This window comes from Nothobranchius furzeri, chromosome 3, assembly GCF_043380555.1.
Source record: "Nothobranchius furzeri strain GRZ-AD chromosome 3, NfurGRZ-RIMD1, whole genome shotgun sequence".
NCBI lineage: Eukaryota > Metazoa > Chordata > Actinopteri > Cyprinodontiformes > Nothobranchiidae > Nothobranchius > Nothobranchius furzeri.
The window spans coordinates 62,094,137-62,117,668 of NC_091743.1; the positions used below are offsets into that span (position 1 = coordinate 62,094,137).

The following is a 23,532-nucleotide window of genomic DNA, read 5'->3' on the forward strand; positions in this document are numbered from 1 at the left end:
ACATCTAAAGAAGTCTTCAAGCAACAAAATGAGTCAAATTGACTTTAGAAATTGGTGGGAAATGAGCCTTTATCAGACACATTAAAAATTCACATACTGAAATATTAATGGTAGCTCTTCAGACTTGAGCTAGCCTTGTTGGCATCAAACCTATTAGCCATTGTCTCCAGTAAGGATCAGTTTCATACCAAACATACATTCTACCACCAATATAAAAAATTTTTTAGAGATTAAAAAAACTTTAGGTTACATGTTTGATTCATTAGTTTTATTAAATTGCTGATGGGCAAATTTTCTTGAACGATTAATCAAGATTAATTAATTACAAAGCCTCTGATTAATGAGATAAATTTTTTAATCATGTCCCACCCCTAGTGTGTGTGTTGTTTAAAACTACATCTTGATGTAATATGTATGTATATAATGACAAAATAAGACAGGTGGACATTTTACATTTAAGTTTATTTTAAAGCGTTTCTTAAATATATTTATTGTACACTTACAATAATGATGTATAAAAAGCCCTCAAAGTCCAACTGAGTGAAGTTTAAATCCACATCCTGGGAAGCACACATACACTTCCATGACTGAAACACTAGAGGGCAGTAGTTTGGTCTCTTGGCAACATTTCACCCTGATGGGATGATTTCTTGCTTCAAATCTTAGGGCCATGAAAAGTTTATAAAAGCTCTACAAATGTAAACTTAAACACTTAATGCCTGACTAAATAACCGTAAAATAAAACGAGCTGCCTTTTCTAGCTTATTGAGTCACCTGAAAGGTTATTGAATAGTAAGCTCATTATCAAAAGTTTCCAAGGAGTACATCAGCACCAGTTTCATTCTGTTTGTCTCACAGGAAGCCCTCACATGACTGAAAAAATAAACCATCAGGGATCTCAGCTGGTGAGGGGTTAACGTTAGTGCAAACTTAATTCTATTAGAAACTATCCTCCTTATCGATGTCGTGAAAATAAAGCAGTGTCATTTATTATTAGTTTTTTTATATTTACCTGCCAACAGTAAATTACTGCCAGAAATATGTATAACTAGAGCTGTTAAATGCTGTTAGTTTATTAAAAAGAGATATTTATCTTTCATTTACACTGGCATACTACAAATATTTGGAATAGTTTTCTTTTCAAAAGGAACTTCTGTTATTTTGAGTTGTTTTTGTCATAGATTGTTGGTTGTAGAAATCTTTTTTCTTTTGCCACATCTGTTCTTGTGTTTTGATTAGTTACAAAAAATTAGTGTTTTTGGTCTATATCCAAGAATTTTAAATTTGAGTTTTCATCCCTTTTTACAAGCATGCTTATACATATATTTATTATACACCCTCAAACAATGATTTAGTTTTACTGTGGAATACTTGGCAGCGTTCCTGCTATCTGATCAGACATGATGAACAGCAGCTACAGTTACATTCTACCACCAAAAACTCGCCCATGGTCAAACAGAACAGCGCCACCTACTGAGACATCAGCACCTTAAATTATACAATCTCACATTTAAAAAATGTTCATTTTACATTTGATATTTACAATAATATCAATAAAGCAAAGTAGAAAATGTAAAACAAAACCAAATATAAATAATCACAAATGAGATGTAAACATTGATCTTTCACTCAGTTCAGTGTCAAAGAATAAATAAAACGTGTGCATAATAGTATCAAAAGTTTAATGACACTTAAGTGCGAAAAGCTTCATCGGGGAATGAGCTACTTGGAAAAAACCCTGAATAATGCTAATCATGTTTATATAAAAAACAATCAAGATGACACATTTTTATAATGGAAAAAATTTTAAATATCTACATGAAAGATGACAACAAGCAGTGATAAAGAGTCTAGTTATTGGCCTCTTAGACTGAAACATGTGTTGCTCAGGCATGGACACGCTCTGGAAAGCTGATCTTTAGCTCATTTCTATGGAAAAGCCATGGGTGAAGCATCTGTGTCCTTTCCCTGTTGAATGCCCTGAATTTGACAGGTTTTCTGAGTGAAGGGGATCAGCAGAGGCCAGATGTTTGGCTGGATATGAGGGTTGTCACCAGTTGGTTGGAGGTTGGCTGGGTTCTGCACCGCAGTGGTCCAACTCTGCACTGTCACAGTCCGAGTCATCATACAGGCCCTGGTTCAACACAAATAAAGGGATGAATTCTAAATATCTGCCCCAACATACGACTCTTTTTAGTTATCTTGTCTTTCACTCACCTCATAGTTATGTTCGCTCGAAGCGAGTTGTGTTTTGACTTGTCGTAGAACAGCTTCTTTTTCTGACAACCCGTCAGAGCCCAGCTGAGTCGGGTCAGATGGGTCGGCTGGAATCTCCGACCCCTGAGACAGCAAGTCGTCACTTTTGTCGTCCAGGCGCTCGTCTGTGTTGGTGCTGACTACGTCGGGCGTGCCACTGTGGGAGTGATCAGTGGTGTTTCCCTCCTCTCCATCTGACACTGACAGGTTTTCTAAGCTGAAGTTCGAGAGGGACTGACACTTGGTGATGCTCACAGTTCGCCTGTGTGAGACGGACAAGAAGATGTGGCTTGAATTCTTATAAATTCATCAATAAACAGGGAAATACATGCAAAAATGAAGGCAGAACAGTAGGAGATGAAAGCGTCATATGTAATTATCCATGCTTAAATTTGGAGGTTTCTACTTTTTTAAGGTTTGAGGAGGATGAGTGTTCAGGAACTCTTTGTGGTGTTTTTAAGGGGACATATGATTACTTTATTCTTAAGTTATACGTTCGTAAAAATCTGCACCAAATTCCTCTCACTTAAAACAATTTAAGCGGTTTTATTCTTGACATTTTTAGTGCCTTCCATAATGAGTTGTTTTAAGGGCTCTGTCACTTTAAGAAAACAAGCTGGAGCTGACCACACTCACCGATCCCTGTTTAACCCTCTCAGGCTCAAAATAAGTTTTGTTAAAAGGACGAACAACTAAGTCCTTCAGGGGTACTTCTGAGTTAAAAAATGCTCATGAAATGCGTATGTGGAGTAACCTGGTAGGTTTAACGTTACTAATCTGCAACACCTGCCTCCAGAGGGTTAAAAGCTCAGATATTTGGGAGGGGTTTTTAGCAGAGCCACTGCTTCTCCAGCAGCAGCTCTCTTTTGCACGTGAGAGGTAATTGTTTGAATGCTGTAAAGCATTCAAACAATCCTGTTTCTCTTTATAGTTTATTATTCTGCTTCCATACATTTTTTGGCATTTAACTACTTACACAATTCTTCAACTATTTACAAAATTTTGGTATCAAAACGTTCACCTCGTTCAGCTTATGCCAGCAATGACTTTTGGAATTAAAATAATTTATACTTTTTGAGAAATTCAGCTTTTTCTGTGATCTTTGGTCTCATTGAAATGAATGGGGTTGCTCAAATTTCAGCTCAATCCTATCACTTATTTGAACTCTTACTCTTATAGATTAACTTTAACCTAGAGACTTCTTTCAAGTTTCAACAAACTCACAAGACTTTCAGCTATTACTGGTTAAAAAGTCTTTGATATCTATTACAGTTTTTCTAAAATCACAGGTAGAAGTTGAGGTACGGCTTGAGATTTTCAGAAAAAATCACAAAAATTATAATGAGCAGAGATAGGAGCAATGACCCTCCTTTGCTCCATTTCTGGCATTGTCTTGAGAAAACCGTAAGTCCGATTGAAATGAGATGCACGCTGGCTTGCAGCTAACGGATATACCTTCGTTTTGAGCTATAATTCATTAATGTACTCCAAACATTGTGGCCGTTTTCTTCATTTCTTTGAGAATATTCAAAATTAAAAACATCTTTCTCACCACTCTAATCTGAGGATAAATGATATTGAAATTGAAAGGGTAACAACAATCGACAATGTAAATGCAGCCTATGAAGTTTTTTGTCGACTTTGTTTGAGAAGCATTGTCCATTAAAAATAAAACCTGTGAAACAAAATCAGAGGGAAAAACCATGGGTAACAAAAGGAATACTCCAAGCATATAAGAAGAAAAATATGTTATATAGAAAATTTCTTAAGAAAAAAAACTCTAGAGAGCGAGTTAAACTATAAAAAATACAAAAATAAATTAATTACAATATTGAGAAACAGTAAAAAAGCTCATTACAGTAAGATTTTGGAGGAAAATAAAAGTAATGTAAAGGAAACTTGGAAAATACTGAACACTATTATTACACATAGAAGCAGTGACAAGAATTATCCGACAGAATTTTTGGACAACAAAAACACAGTGACCGGTGATGCAAATATAATAGCAAATTAATTTAATATAATTGTTGTGATTGTGGGTCCTGAATTAGCAAGGGATATTGTTGTCTCCGAGCGAAATGGGAACATAGAGTTAGACCATAAATATTGAGGAAACCATATTTATAAAATAATCAGATGAAAGAGAAATTATTGATATTGTTAACAAATTTAAAAGTAAGAAATCCACTGATTGTGATGGACTCCAAATGTTTCTAATTAAAGACTTAATAGATTGTATATCAAAACCTATTGCTCGCATTGGTAACCTATCACTGCAAACAGGTGTATTTCCCCGCAAGATGAAAATAGCTAAAGTTATACCTATATTTAAATCTGGCAATAAACAGCTACTTTCAAATTATAGGCCGGTCTCATTACTACCACAATTTTCCAAAATATTAGAAAAACTATTCCTTATAAGGCTGGAAAACTTTATTACAAAACACAGCATATTGTGTGAACAACAATATGGATTTCGGAGAAAAAGGACAGCAACACATTCACTCATCGACTTTACATAGAAGATAGTAACAGCAATTGAAAAAAAAAAGAATATTCGATAGGAGTTTTTCTTGACTTAAAAAAGCGTTTGATACCGTGGATCATAACGTGTTACTGAAGAAACTAAATAGTTATGGAATTAGAGGTGTTGCAAATCTATGGATAAAGAGTTATGCTCTCCAGCAGCAAATTGATCGTCTTGGTCTAATGAATCTATCCATCCATCCATCCATTACACAATCTGAACATATGTTAATCTATCAGTTTCAGATATCAGCAAATGTTTCTAAAATGCACTGTTCAGCTAATTGTGAAAATGTTACTATTAAATGCCAGGTGTGTAAACATTTCAACTGTCTAGTTTTTAAACAATATTCAAATATTTCAGATTTTGTTTGTTTTTTAGCATTTTTTTCGCCATTCTTCACCTACATTATGAGCTTTATTACACTTTTTGGTGATTTTTGCTTCTAAATCATTAAATGCATTCAGCTCATTTTGACAGTTTAGCTTAGTTTCAGCTTCATTTCAGCTATTCAGCAGCTTCAACAATCAGTTTCTGAATCATTTCACAGTTCAGCTAAATATAAAAATTAAACTGTTAAACTAGTCCTACTCAAATAACAAGTGTTTAGACATTTTTGCTGTCCAGATTTTTAAATATTGTTCAGATTTCAGTTTTCTGCTGTTTAGGATTTTTTTCTCCGTTCTTAAATTTTTGTGCTTTATTCACTTTTTGGTGCTTTTTGCTTCTAAATATTTCAAAACATTCAGCTCATTTTGACAGTTTTGCTTACTTTCAGTGTCAGTTCAGCTATTAAGCTGATTCAGCTAACAGTTTAAGCTATCCAGCATTCAAACAGCATTTCTGCAAGAAATGCAATTTATCTAGTTCTATTCTAATTTACCAGTTTGTGACATCACAAAAGGAGACTTCTTGAAACTGCTTCTTTTAAGTACATACTTCTTTAAACTAAACACTGACAGGAAATTGATGGATGCATTTTTTTCTCACATTTGTAGTTATTAGAAGGGCAGTAAAAATATTAAAAAGGTGAGTTTTGCATAATATATCTCCTTTAAGAACTCATACCGTCTCCTTGGCATTTCCACCTCACTGTCTACTTCTCCCTCCTCTTCCTCTGAGGAGACTCCACGTCTCTGTTGCGGGACAAAAAAAAACCACATTTTAATTTCTCTAATTAGTAGATCTGAGATTTAGGAACTGCCTTGTGAAGGAAAAGTTAAGTTTTGTTTCTCTAAAAGCTGTTTTGTTTCATACTACAGTCTCATAACTTGGGTAGTACAAAGAAACAGATAAGTAATATGTATGTTCAAATCCTTTAGAAATAAATGTCGATAATGGATATTTTGAAGGTAAAAATGGGTCACATTGTGAGTCTGACCTGACTGCGTGTGACCGCTGCCCTGTAGAGCAGCGCTGCCGGTGTGAGGCGCTGACTTCTAGGTGAGCGTGTGATTACTGTCCCCTCCTCTTTCTCCTCTCCCTCATGGGGCACACGAGCGTTCCCGAGCCCAGAAGACCTGCTCGCTGCTGCCCCTCTTCCACAGGGTGAATCAGGGCTACTGGAGAATGGAATAGATGCTGCGTCTTCACTGGGCGTGTCACTGCGTGGGGGTGTTTCTGCCAGGTCATCAGTCGCTACCCTAACATCACGACTGTCCTGTCCATCAGTACCTCTGCTCTCTTCCAGCCCGGCTGAGGCGCTTTGACTACCCGCCCTGTCCAGCCCCGGCCTGGCCTGCCCTTTTCTCCGCCCTTCAGCCTCTAAGGTGGTCGAGATGAGGTCTGGACTGGAGGAGGACATCTTTTTTTCCAGCAAGTCATGCTGCAGGCCTCTGAGCGCCACGCTGGGGTCCAAACAGTGCTTACTGCTCGGAATGGATGAGGTGGCGTTGATCATTGCCAATGATGAGGACAGAGTGGCTTTAAGCTGAGCTAAGTCACCGCTACTGCCTTTGCCAGCCTTCCTGTAGCGGGGTTTTCCTCGGCGGGAGCGCCCTGGGGACGTAGAGCCCTTGGTGGGGATGGTGACTTGCGTCATGGATGAGTCCAGTTTGGGGAGGATGACCTCTGATTTCAATAGGTCTGGTCTAGAAAAAAAAAAAGGTCAGGATGCACATGATTCTTAGTATCTTGTAACATTTACTATGAGTTCAAATAAAAGCTGTAATTGCAAATAACTTTTCTCACCTCTTGTTGTGTGAGGGCAGTTTCTGAGGTACGTTACGTTTCTTCATGAGTTTCTCCATCGAGATGGAGGAGGCCGACTGTCTGGAGCTGTGCTTGAAGCAGCTTGGATGCTTCTTGTCAAGTGACTGCTCCCTCCTGCCATTGAAAAACATTCATTATTATTCATTAAAAAAGTTGTGTGCACAGAGCTGCTAAACAGTCAGAAGCATTTCAGGATCTATGCAGGGATTTCAAAAACATAGACCCGATGCGTCTGTTAAAGAAAAAGGATTTCAGTTTTTTTACTTGAGAAGTTCCTTTTCTTTGATCTCCAGTTGTAGCATGATAGCATTGAGTTCCATGTAAAGGTTATTGGCTCTCTCCAGTTTCCGCTCATAGTGCTCCCGGATGTCCAGAGCGTGTCTGCATGCAGAGAAAGTGGGGAAATGTCATAAATCTGCAGAAACAAGCATAATCTACAACGGTTCCTAATACGATTGTAATTATCACACAGATTTAATGCTCTCTTTGACTTGCATCGATAAATCTGTTCTGGTCTGTAATATGCCTTGTAAGTTATTTTCTGTGGAAAAGCTCTGGCGCTCCTGTTTCAGAAAGTAGAAGTTAGCTGGAGGAGTGTGGGCGCAGAACAGATCTGGAGTCTTACTCGTTTTTATTCATGATATTCGAACAGCTTGCCTCTGATTGGCTAACAGCAACACAAGTCTTTCACCGCCTCTGTTCACTCTGCAACGTTGATGTTTTATCTCCACAAAACACAAGCCTGAGGGAATTCAGCCACGTTGTGGAGTTGTTAATGCTGACCCCCAATCCACACTGAGAGCGTCTGAAGGCGTGTTACTGCTGCAGCAAGTCTCTGCTTCAGACAGAATCCATTGAAGCCTATGGGTTGATTCACACTAGCCAGGGCACAGAGAGGTGCCTAAAACATTCTATTAAATATAAGTTAGGGTTCTAGTTTTGCCATGACAAGCTTCTGGGGGATTAAGTTTCCGATTAAAGATTAAAGTCCTATAGTTGTCACGCACTGGTGTGCGGTGAAAATTGTCCTCCGCATTTGACCCATCCCCATGGGGAGCGGTAAGCTGCAGACACGGCCTCACTTGGGAACTATTTGGTGGTTTAACACCCCCAATCCAACTCCTTAAGTCTGAGTGTCAAGCAGGGAGGCATTGGGTTCCATTTTTAAAATCTTTTGTATGACCTGACCGGGATTTTAAATCTGATTTCCCAGTTCCAGGGCGGACACTCCACAACTAGGCCACTGAGCTGCTGTGGTCCTGCACTGGGAGGTGTCAAGCTCTGTAATTAATGCAGGGCTAGACAGGAAATCACACAGTGTCAGTGTAAAGCATCCAGTAAATTTCAAAATAAAAGACTGTTCAGAGTTACGATTCTTTAACTATGTAAACTTTATGTTTTTACTGGTGACTGAATGGCTTATTTTCTTCCTGATGTTTTTGAGTAGATCAACTATGTGTTTATCAGCATGATTGAGGTTTTTGCCCTGGCAGTGGTGAATCACAACATTAAATACAACACAACACAATTTATACGGAATATTTTAGTTACAAAACACCAAAAATACTTTTATAACCAGCTGACCTTCTTTTGGGATGTGCACCAGCATTCTTCTTGCCAAACAGCCGAAGGACATTTTTGCTTGTCGAACTAATTAAATTCAGAGATTAGTATTATATAGAGCAGGGGTCCTCAATTAAATTTGTTCAAGGGCCAGAGTTTTTTCCAGCAGACACTATGAGGGCCAGATGCTCTTCTAAAATAAAGTTAAAGTATTATTGTACCTTAATTTATTAGTATTTAAAATCGATTTATTTTCCATTTAAACTGTTGTCTTTGGAGAACGTAACAATATTTGGGACATGAATTTAGCTGCTAAACTTCAAAGTCCCTCAACTGGGGGACATTAGGGCCCAAAGGGTTGGGGCGCCTGGCAGAAAGGTCTGGCGGGCCCGCGGGTCTCGAGTTGAGGTTCATTACTAAAGAGAAGTGGTGGCGTGGAACAATTATTTGCACACAACATGCATGATTTTTGTATGAGGTTAGGGTTATCTCAAACGTCACGTGCAAATTTTACATTTTGACAGATCTGAGTTGCTTTTTCTGACCGTAGTGTTTCCCCTTCTATTTTCCTTTGGGGAATAATGCAGGAAATTGGGGTAGAAGACAATTTTCATGTTCAGCCTGCATGATAAACTCAGTGACTTATCTTATTAAAAAACTAAGTTTCTCTGTGAACATGCTCTTTAGACACGATGTGTCTTAAGTTCTTACTTCTTTCTATAACTGTTTTCTGCATATCCCACCTGAGTTCTTCTCTACGGCGCTTGATCAGCTCCTCATCCAGCCTGTGAAGACACGTCCCCTCGGACTTGATCTTCTCAAAGTGATGTCTCACCTCATCTCTCCACTCAGCCTGGTGGGACAAACAAAAACTGAAGGATCAGGGAAAGTCCATCCAACGATCCACGTTCTATAACCGCAGGGTCGTGGGGGGCTGGTGCCTATCTCCAACAGTCTCCGGGCAAGTAGGCGGAGTACACCCTGGACAGGTTGCCAGTCCATCGCAGGGCAACACAGAGACACACACCTGAGGACAATTTTAGAGAGACCAATCAACCCTGACTGTCATGTTTTTGGACTGTGGGAGGAAGCCGGAGTACTTGAAGACAACCCACACATGCACAGGGAGAACATGCAAACTCCATGCAGAAAGACCCCAGATTGGGATGTGAACCCAGAACTTTCTTGCTGCAGGGCAACAGTGTTAGGCACTACACCACTGTGCAGCTCCCATCTTGAAATGTCACAGAAGAAAAACAATCTTGATGATAGTTTTAGAGATATTGCTTTTCGCTTCAAACGGCGTCCTTGTCCCACCCCCTATTGATTAGTGCTTTTGCTACCAAAGTTACACCACAGCTTGAATTACAAGCTCCAGACTATTTTAGATTATTTACGTGGAACATCTTAAAGAACACACACATTAATTGAAGGCATGCAATGATACGATACGTTATGCACATTTTCACACAACACTAAATATTTTGCATGAGTATGTGTTGTGAATGTCTCACAATGACACTTATGATAAAATAAAGCTCAGTATCATTACAATAATTAATGAAGCTACTAATGTTAGAATGATCAAAATCAAAAATAAACTGTTTATATCTGAAGAATATAAAGAAAGATGAATGCAATCACACATTACAGTAAAACAAAACCAAAGGTATCTTCATCATCATTTAGTCACAATTAAATATTTTAATTTCATACATTTTTCTAATAATCTGTTTTTTAACTCTATTATCCAATCCTGCTTTGAGAATCCTGACACCTCTCACTTTGTCAGCGAGATAATTAAAAATGATCGAATGATAAAAATTCTGTGTTGATGACCCCCCTGCACATTGATTCAGATGGAACAAAGCCTCTTAATTTGCAGAACAATTAAGCTTTGCCACTGAAACAAAACCCATTAGGCTGTGAGATAATAATTGAGACACAAAGAGCAGAAGTGTGAATGGACATGACATTAATGCAAAAAGAAAAGTGGAAGAGAGTCGCAGCATGAGCATTTTCTTGTGCACAACAGAGCATGACAGCTGTTATCTGAAACTCGTCATATCAATGCACAAAGGAAACCAGATTTATGAGCGTGTGCTTGCACATGCGTGTGCAAGTGTGTACGAATTTGTGCTTCTTATTAACCTAATGGACTCTGTGTGCACTCTTCTATGTCTCCAGTCCCCTCTTTTTCCTCTCCCTTTGCTCTGCTCTCCACCATTAAAGCAATCAATACACTCTAGCAGCAAATTCTTCTTTCTAATGTCACAAGAAAAATCCATTATGGGCCAGAGAGGAGGAAACTACGTAGGGATGGAACAAGAGGGAGAAGTGAGGGGGGCAGGGAGACATGAAGGACGAAGAAGTGGAGAGAGTGAACGAGGTTTATGTTTTCCATCATGAAATTTAACCAGACAGAGAAGATAAACAGACACAATCATGTGTGCTTTAGTTATTAATGGATATGTGGTCTCTGGATGGATACCGAATTATATTTTATTTTGGGTTTGTGGTGATCTGATAGATTTATAATGTGCTTCTACCACCCCCAATCGCACACAGATAAACACACACCCTCCTTTCCCATCACACTTTTATATGATTGGGGTGGAAAAAGGTTCTTCCTTTGACCCGTGCACTGTAGCCCTCATATAAAAGCACAAATCAGCACTCATGTGTGACAAGAGAGGGGGAGAAAAAAAACATCCAACAACAATGGGGCATGATTGAAAGGACAGGTATTATTAGTGATCTCCCAGGAGGCCTGGAGCCCCTTTACAGCCGTGCACTCGGCTCTGCATGAAGTTACTGCATCAGGCTGGAGAGAGTAGCAGCAGCTTGACAGCGGAATAAGAAACCATGATGCTGGTTCATGAATCAGACCCACAGAGCACATGCACTTCACTTAAGGCTCATTTATTTATCTGTTAACAATGGAGAGATGATGAGTATTTTTTTCTGCAAATGTTCAAATAAGATAGCTTGTTGAAAGCTCTTTGACCTCATTCCTGCTTTTTTATCACTAATGTCTAAAGTTGCATGTAAAAAGTTTAAAATTAACAGAAAGGCTTGTTTGTTTCTGATTTATTTAATTACGTTTTCACTGCAGAAGTTTTGATTTGCAGGCAAGGGAAAGCTCAGGTGAAATAACTCACCACTAATGGCACTCCTGCAGTTTGTAGTTATTTTGTAAAACTGCTGAGGAACAGAACTTATTCTGAATGGAATGCAGCCCTTGTTCACCTGAGCAACCCACTGATTGAAGTCCAAATGTCCGCTGTGAAATGGGTTCATCATTTTAAAATGCTCAGTATAAAATTCACAGTTATTCTGAAAACAGTGGATTGACAAAACTCACCTGAGACTGAAAGTAAGTTTCTTGTGGGGTTGATAAAATATCTGCTGAGGCGATGTCGAGATGTAGAAGTATCTGTCGAAATGAGGGTCTATTCCTTGGTTTGCAGTTCCTGTAATCAGGTACATTTGTTGTTTTTTAAATGACTTTCATGTCTTATACACTTCTATTTTTCCTGTTTTATCACGTCCTCCTCCTCCCTCACCAGCATTGCCTCAGGAGCAGTTTGAAGCTGTCTGGACAGCTGTCAGGTACTGGCAGCTGCAGGCTGTTGTTGCCCACTCCCCAGATGATAGCTGAGGAGTCGACATCCTTGTAGGGCACCTCCCCTGTCAACATCTCCCACAGCACAACGCCAAATGACCTTCAGGAAAATGGAGCACGATATCTTTCAGACACATTAATAATGATGAGTGAAGATAAAAGAAAAAGCAGCAAGGATTATTACTCTATAAATGAATGCTACAAATAAATCTCTTAATTAAATTATGAGGGTGCCTGCTTACATAAAGGTGTATGTTTTGTCCATTTTGTTGAATTAGCTAAAATATTTAGCAGGAACTTCTGAATTATACATTTATTCATAAAGGATTTTTTTCTAGTTTAGTGTTTCATTATTTAACTTTGCTTCTGAAAGATGTCCGCACACGACACACTGGCCCCATGAGATGGGTAACTACAGGAAGCCTGTTGCTGGTGACTCTTGGGGTTGCTGTGACAACCGTGCACTGTAACCATGGTGCCAATTGCATCGCACGGATAACTGCGGGTGTGTGTGAGGATCTCCTTGCTGGTTTGAATCTTTATTGCTATATGAGACGAGAAGATGTGTCATCAGTCCATGACTGATAAAGAGATAGCAGAGATATTAAAGCCATAATAATAATAATAATAATAATAATAATAATAATGTAAAAAAACAATAATTATAAGTGGTAAATGACTTGTATTTATATAGCACATTCTAGAGTTCTGTGATACTTACTTCATTCACCCTTTATTAGTCATTTTTAGCCTAACCCTAACCCATATACCAGCTAATCATCATCATCGTCATCATATAAAGTCAATGGAGTAACACACCTGAAAAGAGGTAAATGACTGAGTTACGACAACACTTACTTTTCTTCTGGGATTAATAAAGTATTTTTGAGTTTGACTTTGACTCAATTTGAATTAATCCTGAAAAACCTAATATGTATTCCCATTTACCTGGAAAAGCTATTTTTAATATTATGACAGCAAATAATGAGAAAACAACAAACATTAATTTTAGTTTTCCACAATATTTAACTGAAGATTCTGACAGTCTTATTTATCTTCCTTGTAAAAATGATTCTATTTCATTTTTTGTAAACATATTCTTAATTTTTAAACGGTGTACACTAAAATTGTTAAGATACTCAGACTAGTGAAAGCCCATATTAGTATCTACTATACAATTTTCATTATTCTGAAGTTTAGTTTTTTTTTGGTGTGTTTTATATTTATTAGGGACAGGACTCGATAAAAAATATTAATCTAATTAATTAGAATCTTTGTGATTAATTAACCTTGATTAATCACATTTTAATCATTTAAGGCAAGTTGCACTAAAGAAAATTGTTTTATTAAAAATAATGTTAGTGAGGCACAGAAAACATACCCACACTTTAATGAGTATACCAACAAGCACCAACAAGGTCTATTTGTTTACTTTGGTCAATCATAAAGGTAACAAGAGCTGCACAGTGGTGCAATGGTTAGCGCTGTTTCCTTGAGGCAGGGAGCATGGAAGTAATTAGCATGTTCTCCCTGTGTACGCGTGGTTTCTTCTCACAGTTGATTGTTCTCTTTAAATTGTCCTTAGATGTCAGTGCGTGTGTGCATGATTGTTCATCCTGTGTGTCTCTGTGGTGCTCTATGATAGACTGGCAACCTGTCCAGGGTGTACCCTGCTTGTTTGCCCAGAGACTGCTGGAGATAGACACCAGCCCCCTGCAGCAACGTGTAGATAAGGGTTAGGGTTTGTAGATGTAAACACTGTAATTGTAAGTGAAGTGTACTGAACTGAACACTAGCTGGCAGCAGAGCACTGCTAAAGAGGTGTAGTGTAGAGTTCAGGGGAAGTTCTGCTCAAAGTTACAAGATGAATGCTGTGTGTACGCTTGTTCCTCCGGCTGTAATAAAGTTCATATCGATTAAATTGCTGCCTGCCTGCTTTCTATGAACTAGAAAACATAACGGTAAAAATCTTGATTTTATTCTTTCTTTTCTTCATGAAGAGTGATTTGTCACGACTCATTTACTGTAGTTTTAGTTGTGTTTAGAGCACATAACAAGTTTTATATGGTCTTGTAGCCCAGGCTCTGCAGTTTTGTTAGAGGTGCAGCTTGATGATATTTATTGATAAATAGGGCTTACACTGTGATGCTAGACTTTACCACCCCCTCCAACTGGGGGTGCTTTGGTTCAAGGGGTTTTCAACGTGTTATTTTTTTCTAATTAATTAATTGTAATTAAAACGTTAAATTCCCACCCCTAAAATTTAGTCTATCAATATTTAACCCACAGTTTTCTTTTCTTATACTCATATTTTTAGCATTTGTTGATGCCTTTTTATTGTATTAAACTGTAAACTGTAAATAATGTCATGTCAATGAAAATAACAGTACTCAGGTATTATATATGCGTTATATTCATATGGTAATCTCACATTATGCTGCGTTTTATGTGATTTTACAACACTTTCACATAAAATCAAAGGGATTTGTAGCAGCAGCTGATGCTACATGTCAGAAAAGATAAACAAATGTACACAACGCATGAGAGTGCTTAACCACAGCCGGGTTAATTCTGGCTCTCTTTTTGGTGTTATGGACAGCTACCAAGCGATTTACATAGATTTAAACAAAAATGCAGCCTACATGCCCAGGCTTTGCTTTCTTTCAACCATCAAAAGCTTTTTAATCCCATTTTCACTCCTCGGCTAATGCACTGCTGGCCGAGGGCCAACCCATCCGAAGGCTCGGAAGGTTATTCCAGCCTCTCCTGAGCACTGCAGCATCTGGCAGATCAATTATTAAATTAGCCAGCGTTCCTTTCAGGATGGAGAGGAGGACTGATGGGGGGATGCAGTAAAAGAGAAAACAGAAGGGAGAGAGAGAATGTACTGGAGTGAGGGGGATCGGGACTTAACATAGGGCAACCCATCAGATACGACAGAGACCCTCTAGAGTTTCATGTAATGAGATATTATTCATCATGTTGAATAGATTTTCTGGAAACAGGATCCTTGGTGCTGCTCTGTAGTACACCACTGCTAAAAAGGCTCTGGGTTGATTTGGTGGCTGATAAGATGAATCATAAAGGAAAATATGAAAACTGAAGGTTGCAACACTTACCAGATGTCCACCTTCTCCGAGACTGGCTCGTTGCGGATGACCTCGGGGGCCATCCAGGCCACGGTCCCTGCAAAAGACATCTTAGTGCTCTTGTCACTGAGCTCCTTGGACGTACCAAAATCTGAGATCTTCACCGCCTCGTCGTAGGTGATGAGTATGCTGGAATGAAAGGACAGATTTACCTGCTTGGGCTAGTTGGAACTCAAAAATAAGAACCAACTAAATCAAATCAGCTGTAATCAGACATTTAATCAGGTCTGCAAAACAAATAACGCATCATTGCTCTGTGTATTGACAGAAAGAAAAACGTATGGATTCACCACCCTTGAGGATCGGGGTCTGAAAATAACTCACTTTGGTGATTTGAGGTCTCTGTGGATGATCTTGTGGAGGTGAAGATAGTTCATCCCCCCGGCGATGCCCATGGCCCAGTCCATGAGTAGGGACGGCATGATCTGCCTTCCCGCTCTCAGCACCTCATACAGCTGTCCCTGAGCACAGTACTCCATGATGATGCAGTAACAAGGAGCCTGGGTACAAATCCCCCTGAGAGAAAAAGTAGAAACGATGAGTAAGATAAAGTAACTGGACAAGTTTTTCTATACCATAATTTCATTTGAAAACGCAAGATCTTAATAATCATCTCTAATAATCTTATGCATAGAGATTTTCTAAAGATTTATAAAAAACATTTAGGGTTTAAATGACGTTTTCGAGTTTCTTAAGTCATAATTAAACAAATCACTCACCTAAACATGATGATGTTGGGGTGTTTGAGCTTCCGTAGGTGCTTGATGTCTGTCTCTTTGATGTTACGCACTTTTTTCACAGCCACTTCCTGTCCGTGCAATTTGCCGAGGAAGACAGCACCCTGGGCTCCGCTACCCACCCACTGCAGGTCCGATATCTCCTCAAAGGGGACTTCCCACTCCTCTGAAAAGAGAAACAAACTGTTGAGTTTAATATTTTTTAGCAACTAATACAAAAATATTCAGTTCAGATCAGTTTCACCTGGATTAAAACCTAAATCATATGGTGAGGTTACGCCTCAAATATGATACTTTGAAGAGAAAGGCGAATGAGATTGTTTTTATTCCACGTTTAGAAAATACAAACATCTCTAGAAGATGAAAATTAATTATTTTCAATAGAAATGCACTAAAACGCTGGTTAGTGATCAGAATGAGACATTTTTAGCATTATCAGCCTAAATTTTTCTGATTTGTGAACACGCAGTTGAAGCTACAATGGCAAATTTGGAAAACAAATGAGCTTAAATCATTTTTTTCATGCCTCTTAATGTTCTAACACCATATTGCTGTAAATATAGAGTAGAGATGAAAAAATGATGTGGTTCTCTCGCATTTGTCTAAAAACCTCCGCCAATAGTTGCTTTCGGACCAACAGCAACCACTGGATCTTCCAGTTGTTGGTCTCACCGCACTAACCTGGGTCTTCCGTTCGGTATGCACTCACATATTTAGCAACAGGCCACTGATGTGAGAGGTTAGCAGCTCAATAACAACAGAGAAGTGGTTGTTTTACACTACCAATAAATATATAGTGATCGTGTGAACTGCAAATCATTAGTAAATGCTACTGATGTTGCTCAATGCTAAGCTTAAACTGCTAACAAGCAAGTTACAAACTAAAACAGGGAATAAAAAGCTAAGTTATGTCATTCAAGGTCTAGTTCCAATGCAGGGACCATCTTGGCAATAATACAAAAAAGTCTGGATCATTAGTTTTAAAACCAATAAACATCACTAAAAGTAATCAAAAGATGAAAAAAAAAAAAACAGCCGTATATAGCAGAGACTATAATGAAAGCCAAACGTAAATAATTTAACTGCATCATTTTGTAGCAGAACATTACATCTGCCTGAAGCCCCGGCAGCACACAACCTCAGCTGATATCTTGTTCTGGTGATGAACCTCCTAACCTGAGACTTGGGGCTATAAACAGACAGACAGGGACGCTCTAATCTCTCGTGGGTAATTCCCCCTCAGCCCCTAAATCCTGCTTACTGCCATTGTGGGAAGATAGGAAACGGGTCCAATGCTCAGGAGGGGTTAGGAGGAAGGACAGGATTTGAGAAGCTAATGCGGTTGTAGGGTGAACAGAGAGGAGGAGAAGCAGTAGTGGTTGGTGTGTGTGTGTGTGTGTGTGTGTGTGTGTGTGTGTGTGTGGTATGGGGGGGGGGGGGGGGATTCCCCATAGGTCAGCAGGGGTCCATGTGTCTGAAGACAGCCTGTTAATAAACACAAAGTGTACCGACTGCTCTGCTGCTGATCTCGACCCAGGAAGAACAGCAGCAGAGTGAGCTGCATTCAGGCGCATTTATCATATTAATGAGGATGGTATTAATGATTAATGACCTCCAATGATTGACTGTGGACTCCTTCTCTACATGAGCTCCTCAAATGTACTACAGTAAAGACAGCAGGCCTCAAATGACACATTAGGATCTCCTCCTATTTTCCATTTTCTGTTTGAAACAAAACCAGATTCAGCCTGAAACCCTTCATCCCTCAGAAAATTGGAGGAATAACATCCTTGGTTTTATTGTGATACGTAATTTCCTTCAGTCAACAGTAGAAAATGGGAGTTTAGATGTGAGGTGGGCTGGTACAGCAAAAAGCTGTGTTTATTTCATTTTTTATATCTGTTTTAGTGTCACGAGTGTGTGTGTGTGTGTGTGTGACTCCCTGATTGTGTGATGAGGAGGGAAGAGGCGAGGTGCAGATGGGCTGCGAGTGATAACAGAACAAGATGAAAAGGAGAGACAATAAGGGATGGAAGGAGGAGGGGAGGGGAGGTGGAAAGCTGCCACCTCCATGTCTGGTGTCAGGTGCGGTGTTATTATCCTTTTTTCTTTCTTTCCAGGTTTGGCATTTCATCTGACTTTATATGCTAATATCAGTGTTGGTTATTAAGTGCTTGTATTTGCAGATGCATTTATGTATGCATGCATTCATCTTTTGGCTCCTGCTTGTCCACGTTTGAGCGTGTGTGTGTGTGTGTGTGTGTGTGCGTGTGTGTGTGTGTGTGTGTGTGTGTGTGTGTGTGTGTGTGTGTGTGTGTGTGTGTGCGTGTGCGTGTGTGTGTGTGTGTGTCAGGTTTTGTGTTAATAGAGATGAGAGGCATAGGGTCAGAGCATGGTCATGCATTATTCATGAAGCAGATTTGGAAGAGTCCCCGGGGAGCCCTGTGCTTTTGTAGTGGCTGCAGACATAAACAACACAGTGTCACAGGGAGCTAGCTTCACTGTGTGTCTGTGTGTATGTGTGGGTGGAGGGGGGTTATGTGGTGGGAGGTGGGCACAAGCGTGGCAAATGGGTGGGATTATTGGGGGGGGGTATCAGGGGAAATAGGGCCTTTGCAGCTTTGATAGAATTTCCTTTTCTGGATTCAGCTAATTTATTTTAGGGAGTCAGTTTACAGCTTGGCCTTTGTGGGAGTAATTTTTCTACATAATGTCTATTGTAATTAAACTGGGAGATAAGATGGTTTAATTAGCAGTTCAAAGCTTTGAACTGAAACCAAACTGGAAAGACTGGCTGACATTAGTTAAACAGAAATAAAGACATACCGTCCAGGCCGTGTTTGTGCTCCGTGGAGTAGGCCTTGCCGATCATAGTCCAGACAGGCCGCAAGCACCCAAAGAGCCCTTCTAGAAACCCCCCTCCCCCTCCCGTGGACTGGCACTGTAACCTGGCATCATCCGCCTGGCTCCTGACCACAGAGCTGTCCGCCTCCTGCCCCTCTCCTTCCATGTGTTCATTGCTTCCATCGTGCTCATGTAGTTTCAGCACACTGTTGGCAAAGTGCTCCTGTTGTTCCTCGCTGGGCGTCTGGTTGTGTCTGGTGCTTTTCCCCTCTCCTCCACCTCCTCCATCACCCCCGGGCTCCACGGCACCCCCGGTATCTAAAGAGAGGACATTTCTGAGGACACACTGGGTCGGGGTCAGGTCCATTTCCGGCGTGCAGGGTGTTTCGGCATCGAGGCGGCGAAAAGATGGGGGGTCGGAGAGGGGTGTGTTGAAGCCAGAGAGGGAGGGTGAGGGGGCACGAGGTTCATGGATGAGAGCCATGAGGGGCAGAGGTCATCAAAATGATCGAAGAAGCAGGAGCCTTGAAGACAGAGATAGATACAAATGTTATAACCTGAAAAAAAAGCTTTTCTAGTTCATAGATCTAATATGAGTACTAGGTTAGGTTATTTTTAAGCACCATTACAGCAGTTGTTACCAACCTGGGTTCCGTGACCCCCAACGGGGATCCCTACAACTTTGTCCATGCTGATGTTGTTGAGTTATTAAGATTATATTTGTAAAATGTACATGTATAAAATCCCAATAACACCCCCAATAGCATTATCAAAATCTGTATAGGAGGTACAGCACAGTATGCCTGTGTAGAGTTTGTAATTAAACATTTTTGATGTGTACTTGTGGTTGGGTGATGGGCTTGGGGGGTCCTTGGTTCGTTTTCAACACCGGTAAGGGGTTCCTCATGGAAAAAGGTTGGGAGCCGCTGCATTAGGTTTGACTCTGTTAGATCTAAGTAAAAATGTTTTGGGTCCATAAATGCACTACTGTAAAGCAGCAAAGTAAAACCAAAACCACATAATTCCCAGTCAATGAACTCACCATGTCTACGTTGTGATTCATGCTAACATGTGGAGGATTTTACTTTGAGAAAATTCATTTTCAAGTTGATTAGAAATGGGGGCAAACAGTATTTTGTCAACTCTCTAACAGGACCTTTTGATTAAGTTGTCATTGTTCTATGGTCTATATCAAACATGATCATGAAGTTCTTTGCGCAAAATCCCTCTCACATCAAGCAACAGAAGCAAGCGATTCTGTTCTTGACATTTTCATGAGCCGTTTCAGGGCTTTGACACTTTAAAGCTCGTTTTGAAAAACGTTACCGCCACTTTGACGCAAAGTGTACGCAACATCACAGAGCCTTGGTCATTCATGAGTGGTCAGCCTGTGGCAACAATGTACCAAGATCCTGTGTTTTTTAGAAAAGATTACACAATGGTTGTATAAAGGGAGTATGGGAAAGGAGTTCACATTTTTGTGCTCTGTGGATGTGTCCTTGATGCGGACATCCTTCTAGCTTGGACACTACTTATTTTTGTTCCAGTTGAGGCCACTCTTCTAAAGTTTTTTTTTGCAAGCCGCTCCAAAAGCTGTGGCTGTCCTTCCCAGTCTTACATAAACTATTTAGCATGTTTTGTTAAGCTCTAATGGACAGAATCACCCAGAACTCTGCATCTCACCAGTTTGCTGTCTCAGCTGATACTGTTAACAAGTGTGAAATGGACTCCTCGTGTTTAACTTGCATTTTAAATACCATTGCCAGCTGGGGCTTGGTGGACATTCCATATATGATCAAGACATCATAATATGTTGCGCAAAGGCGTGACCTTTATTCAGAAGTCCAGCATTGTGGTAACATTATCAAGCTTGATGTCATGAATGCCGAAATATTCTCACTTCACAATGTCGCCAAGGCACATTCAAAGGACACACCGAGGCAGCAGTGTTACCTTGATGTGCCACCATGGCGTATCCTTTGAAAGCAACTTAAGAATAAAAGCTAGTGCTGGTCATGCTACCAATGCTCCGCTCATGGCTGCTATAGGCTGAGAAGCTCTGATATCTGGGAGGGGCTCGGATAAGAGCTGCTGCTCATTCACCAGCTGCTCTTTCTTGCACGTGAGAAGTGGTTCTTTTTTTCCCTGTTTGTGATGTCACAAACTTTTTGAAATCGCTTGTTTTAATCACATATTTCCTAAAACCAAACACTGACAGAAAACGGATAGATGAACTGTTTTCAGGTTTGGGGTGTTTACTGAGGCAGTAGAGACTCACATGGCAGCACAAAAAGATAATAAAGGTGAGTTTTAGATAACATGTCCCCTTTAAGATAAACTGTCAAGTTAGAACTGTTCCAGAAAAAGAAATCTGTATCAGCCCTTAAACCTGAATCAACACGTTTTAAATAAATAATTCTGAAGATAAACATAATTGGACCAAATGTCCAATAATCATAATCATAATTAAGCTTGTATTTAGGCTGAAACTGGTGAAGCACATAGTCAAGGCTGAGTTATGACTGGAGGATTTGTGACATAAAAGGGGGTTGGGCTGCATGGTGGTGCAGTTGTTAGCACTGTTGCCACTCAGAAAGAAGGTTGCAGGTTCGAAACTCGGCTGTGACCTTTCTGCATGGAGTTGCATGTTCTCCCCATGCATGCGTGGGTTTCCTCTGCGTACTCCGGTTTCCCCCACAGTTCACAACATGCCCTATAGGTTAATAATTGTACGTTGCTTTGGATAAAAGCTTCTGCCAAATAAATAAACATAAATATAAAAGCTTAAAATCTGAGGCAGTTTCTGTAAATCCTGAAATAAAACAATCATCAATCTTCTTGGCTTCGCTGACAACGCTATGGGACCCACAACATCCCAGAACTAAAGAGGCTTCTTATATTTATTTTTGCACTGTGTAATGCTTGGCAATCTGCTTGTTTACATGGAATAATGTCACTGCTATATTAAAAAAGATAAGAATAGACAATGATAATGAGAGAGTTCTGCAGGCTTCTTCAAAGCTTCACACGTCTCCAAGGACAAAAGCACAATGCACGCTTGGTGAGGAAAGGAAAACATTTTATTTTCTACAAAAGCTCTTTCAATAACCGTCTCCAGCTCCACTTTCATTAATGAGCAAAGCAAGGACGTGGAAGGTTTTAGCTTTTGGAGAATTACTAAAATCTGTTATTATTAACAAGTATTTTTGGATTAATTTAGTGACATACTATTGATTCCCATCAGTGATGTTACAATATTCTACTCTGAAAGTCTGAACCTTGTTGAGCAATTTATTCTACTTATTATTTATTGTTTTTAGTTTGAAGGGAAGCAAACAAAGCACGATTTTACTGCATGGTTTTAATATTTACTGTTTTATAACAACAAACTTATATCTTCAGTAAATAAAATGTCAAGGAGTCTTGCGGGTATCAGATCAGCCAAATGCACACTCTCACTGAGACTAAACTGGGGTGACGGTGGCACAGGAGTTAAGTGCTCGCCCCATAATCGGAAGGTTGCAGGTTCGAGCCCTGCTCAGTCTGTCGCTGTCGTTGTGTCCTTGGGCAAGACACTTAACCCACGTTGCCTGCTGGTGGTGGTCGGAGGGACCGGTGGTGCCAGTGCTTGGCAGCCTGGCCTCTGTCAGTGCGCCCCAGGGCAGCTGTGGCTACATTGTAGCTCATCCCCACCAGTGTGTGAATGTGTGTGTGAATGGATGAATGACTGATTGTACTGTAAAGCGCCTTGGGGGGGTTACAGGACTCTAGAAGGCGCTATATCAAATACAGGCCATTTACTATTTACTAAAGAATCTGCCACTCATACACACACCCAAAAAATGTTGTTCTAATTAATAAATTACTGATATAGATACAAATAAAGCATAGGAGGAATCATTAAGATGAAGCATGACCACAATCCCTTAAGTCTGGATACATCTTCCTCATTATAATTTTCTGCGCCAAAGACAAACCCGACATCTGAGACCCATCTGGTGTAAGTCATCATTCACATCCGAATGCTCCTGTCTCTCAACAGTCCATTTTTTAATCTCTGACTGACTGACTTCATGGATGTAGAGGTATCAGCTGCGGGAGCTGCAGGCAGGCTGCGTGCTGTTACGGGCCAGTGCGTCATGGACAGGTCGGAGGCGCATCGTTTCCTCTTCCTCTCTGAAGCTTCACCGACAGCCTGGATTTACGTTACTGCTAAAACACGCTGACAGTTTAGAATAATAAAAGCATGTTTTTGTTTTTATTTTCTGTGAAATATATCTGCCCTGTTCTTGTGTTTCTCCGAATGATTGATGCAAATCATCGATTCTTACCTCAGCGGGGATCCATCGTTGTTGGATACAAGCGCGTGCCTTTTCCTGGTTAGTTTAAATATAATTATCTACAAAATAAGTGTTCCTTTTCTGCTCCTAGCACCAGCATCCACGCTCCATCTTCTTCTCCATCTGCACCGAGAGGTTCCTCAGCAGCGTTAAATCCAGCGAACGGTGAAACACAGACTCGCTCCTTTGATTCGCTTGTTTTCCTGCCACTGCCTCCTCCGTTTCCATTACCTTTTAACGACGCAATCTGCGCACACTCAGGGTCTTATACCAGCATCTC

General features: G+C 40.0%; 1 protein-coding gene across 1 annotated transcript; it reads right to left on the minus strand.

Annotated features, from left to right (window-relative positions):
* Nucleotides 1-1,875: 1,875 nt before the first annotated feature.
* Nucleotides 1,876-23,409, minus strand: LOC107385314 (mitogen-activated protein kinase kinase kinase 12). The gene is made up of 14 exons (XM_015959118.3): nucleotides 23,244-23,409; nucleotides 18,895-19,436; nucleotides 16,051-16,234; nucleotides 15,656-15,847; nucleotides 15,302-15,460; nucleotides 12,124-12,282; nucleotides 11,922-12,030; nucleotides 9,301-9,410; nucleotides 7,259-7,375; nucleotides 6,974-7,108; nucleotides 6,165-6,873; nucleotides 5,852-5,919; nucleotides 2,218-2,518; nucleotides 1,876-2,134 (listed from the first exon to the last, which is right to left on the minus strand). The coding sequence occupies exons 2-14, from the start codon at nucleotides 19,394-19,396 to the stop codon at nucleotides 2,051-2,053; spliced, it is 2,829 nt and encodes a 942-aa protein (XP_015814604.3). The 5' UTR covers nucleotides 19,397-19,436; nucleotides 23,244-23,409; the 3' UTR covers nucleotides 1,876-2,050.
* Nucleotides 23,410-23,532: the final 123 nt, after the last annotated feature.

Excerpts from the sequence above, each read along its gene's own strand:
- LOC107385314 (XM_015959118.3), bottom strand. The coding sequence starts at position 19,396 with ATGGCTCTCATCCATGAACCTCGTGCCCCCTCACCCTCCCTCTCTGGC. Across the intron at positions 7,376-9,300 it reads CGCCGTAGAGAAGAACTCAG|ACACGCTCTGGACATCCGGG; the intron begins GTGGGATATGCA and ends CTCTGCATGCAG. Across the intron at positions 2,519-5,851 it reads GTGGAAATGCCAAGGAGACG|GCGAACTGTGAGCATCACCA; the intron begins GTATGAGTTCTT and ends CGTCTCACACAG.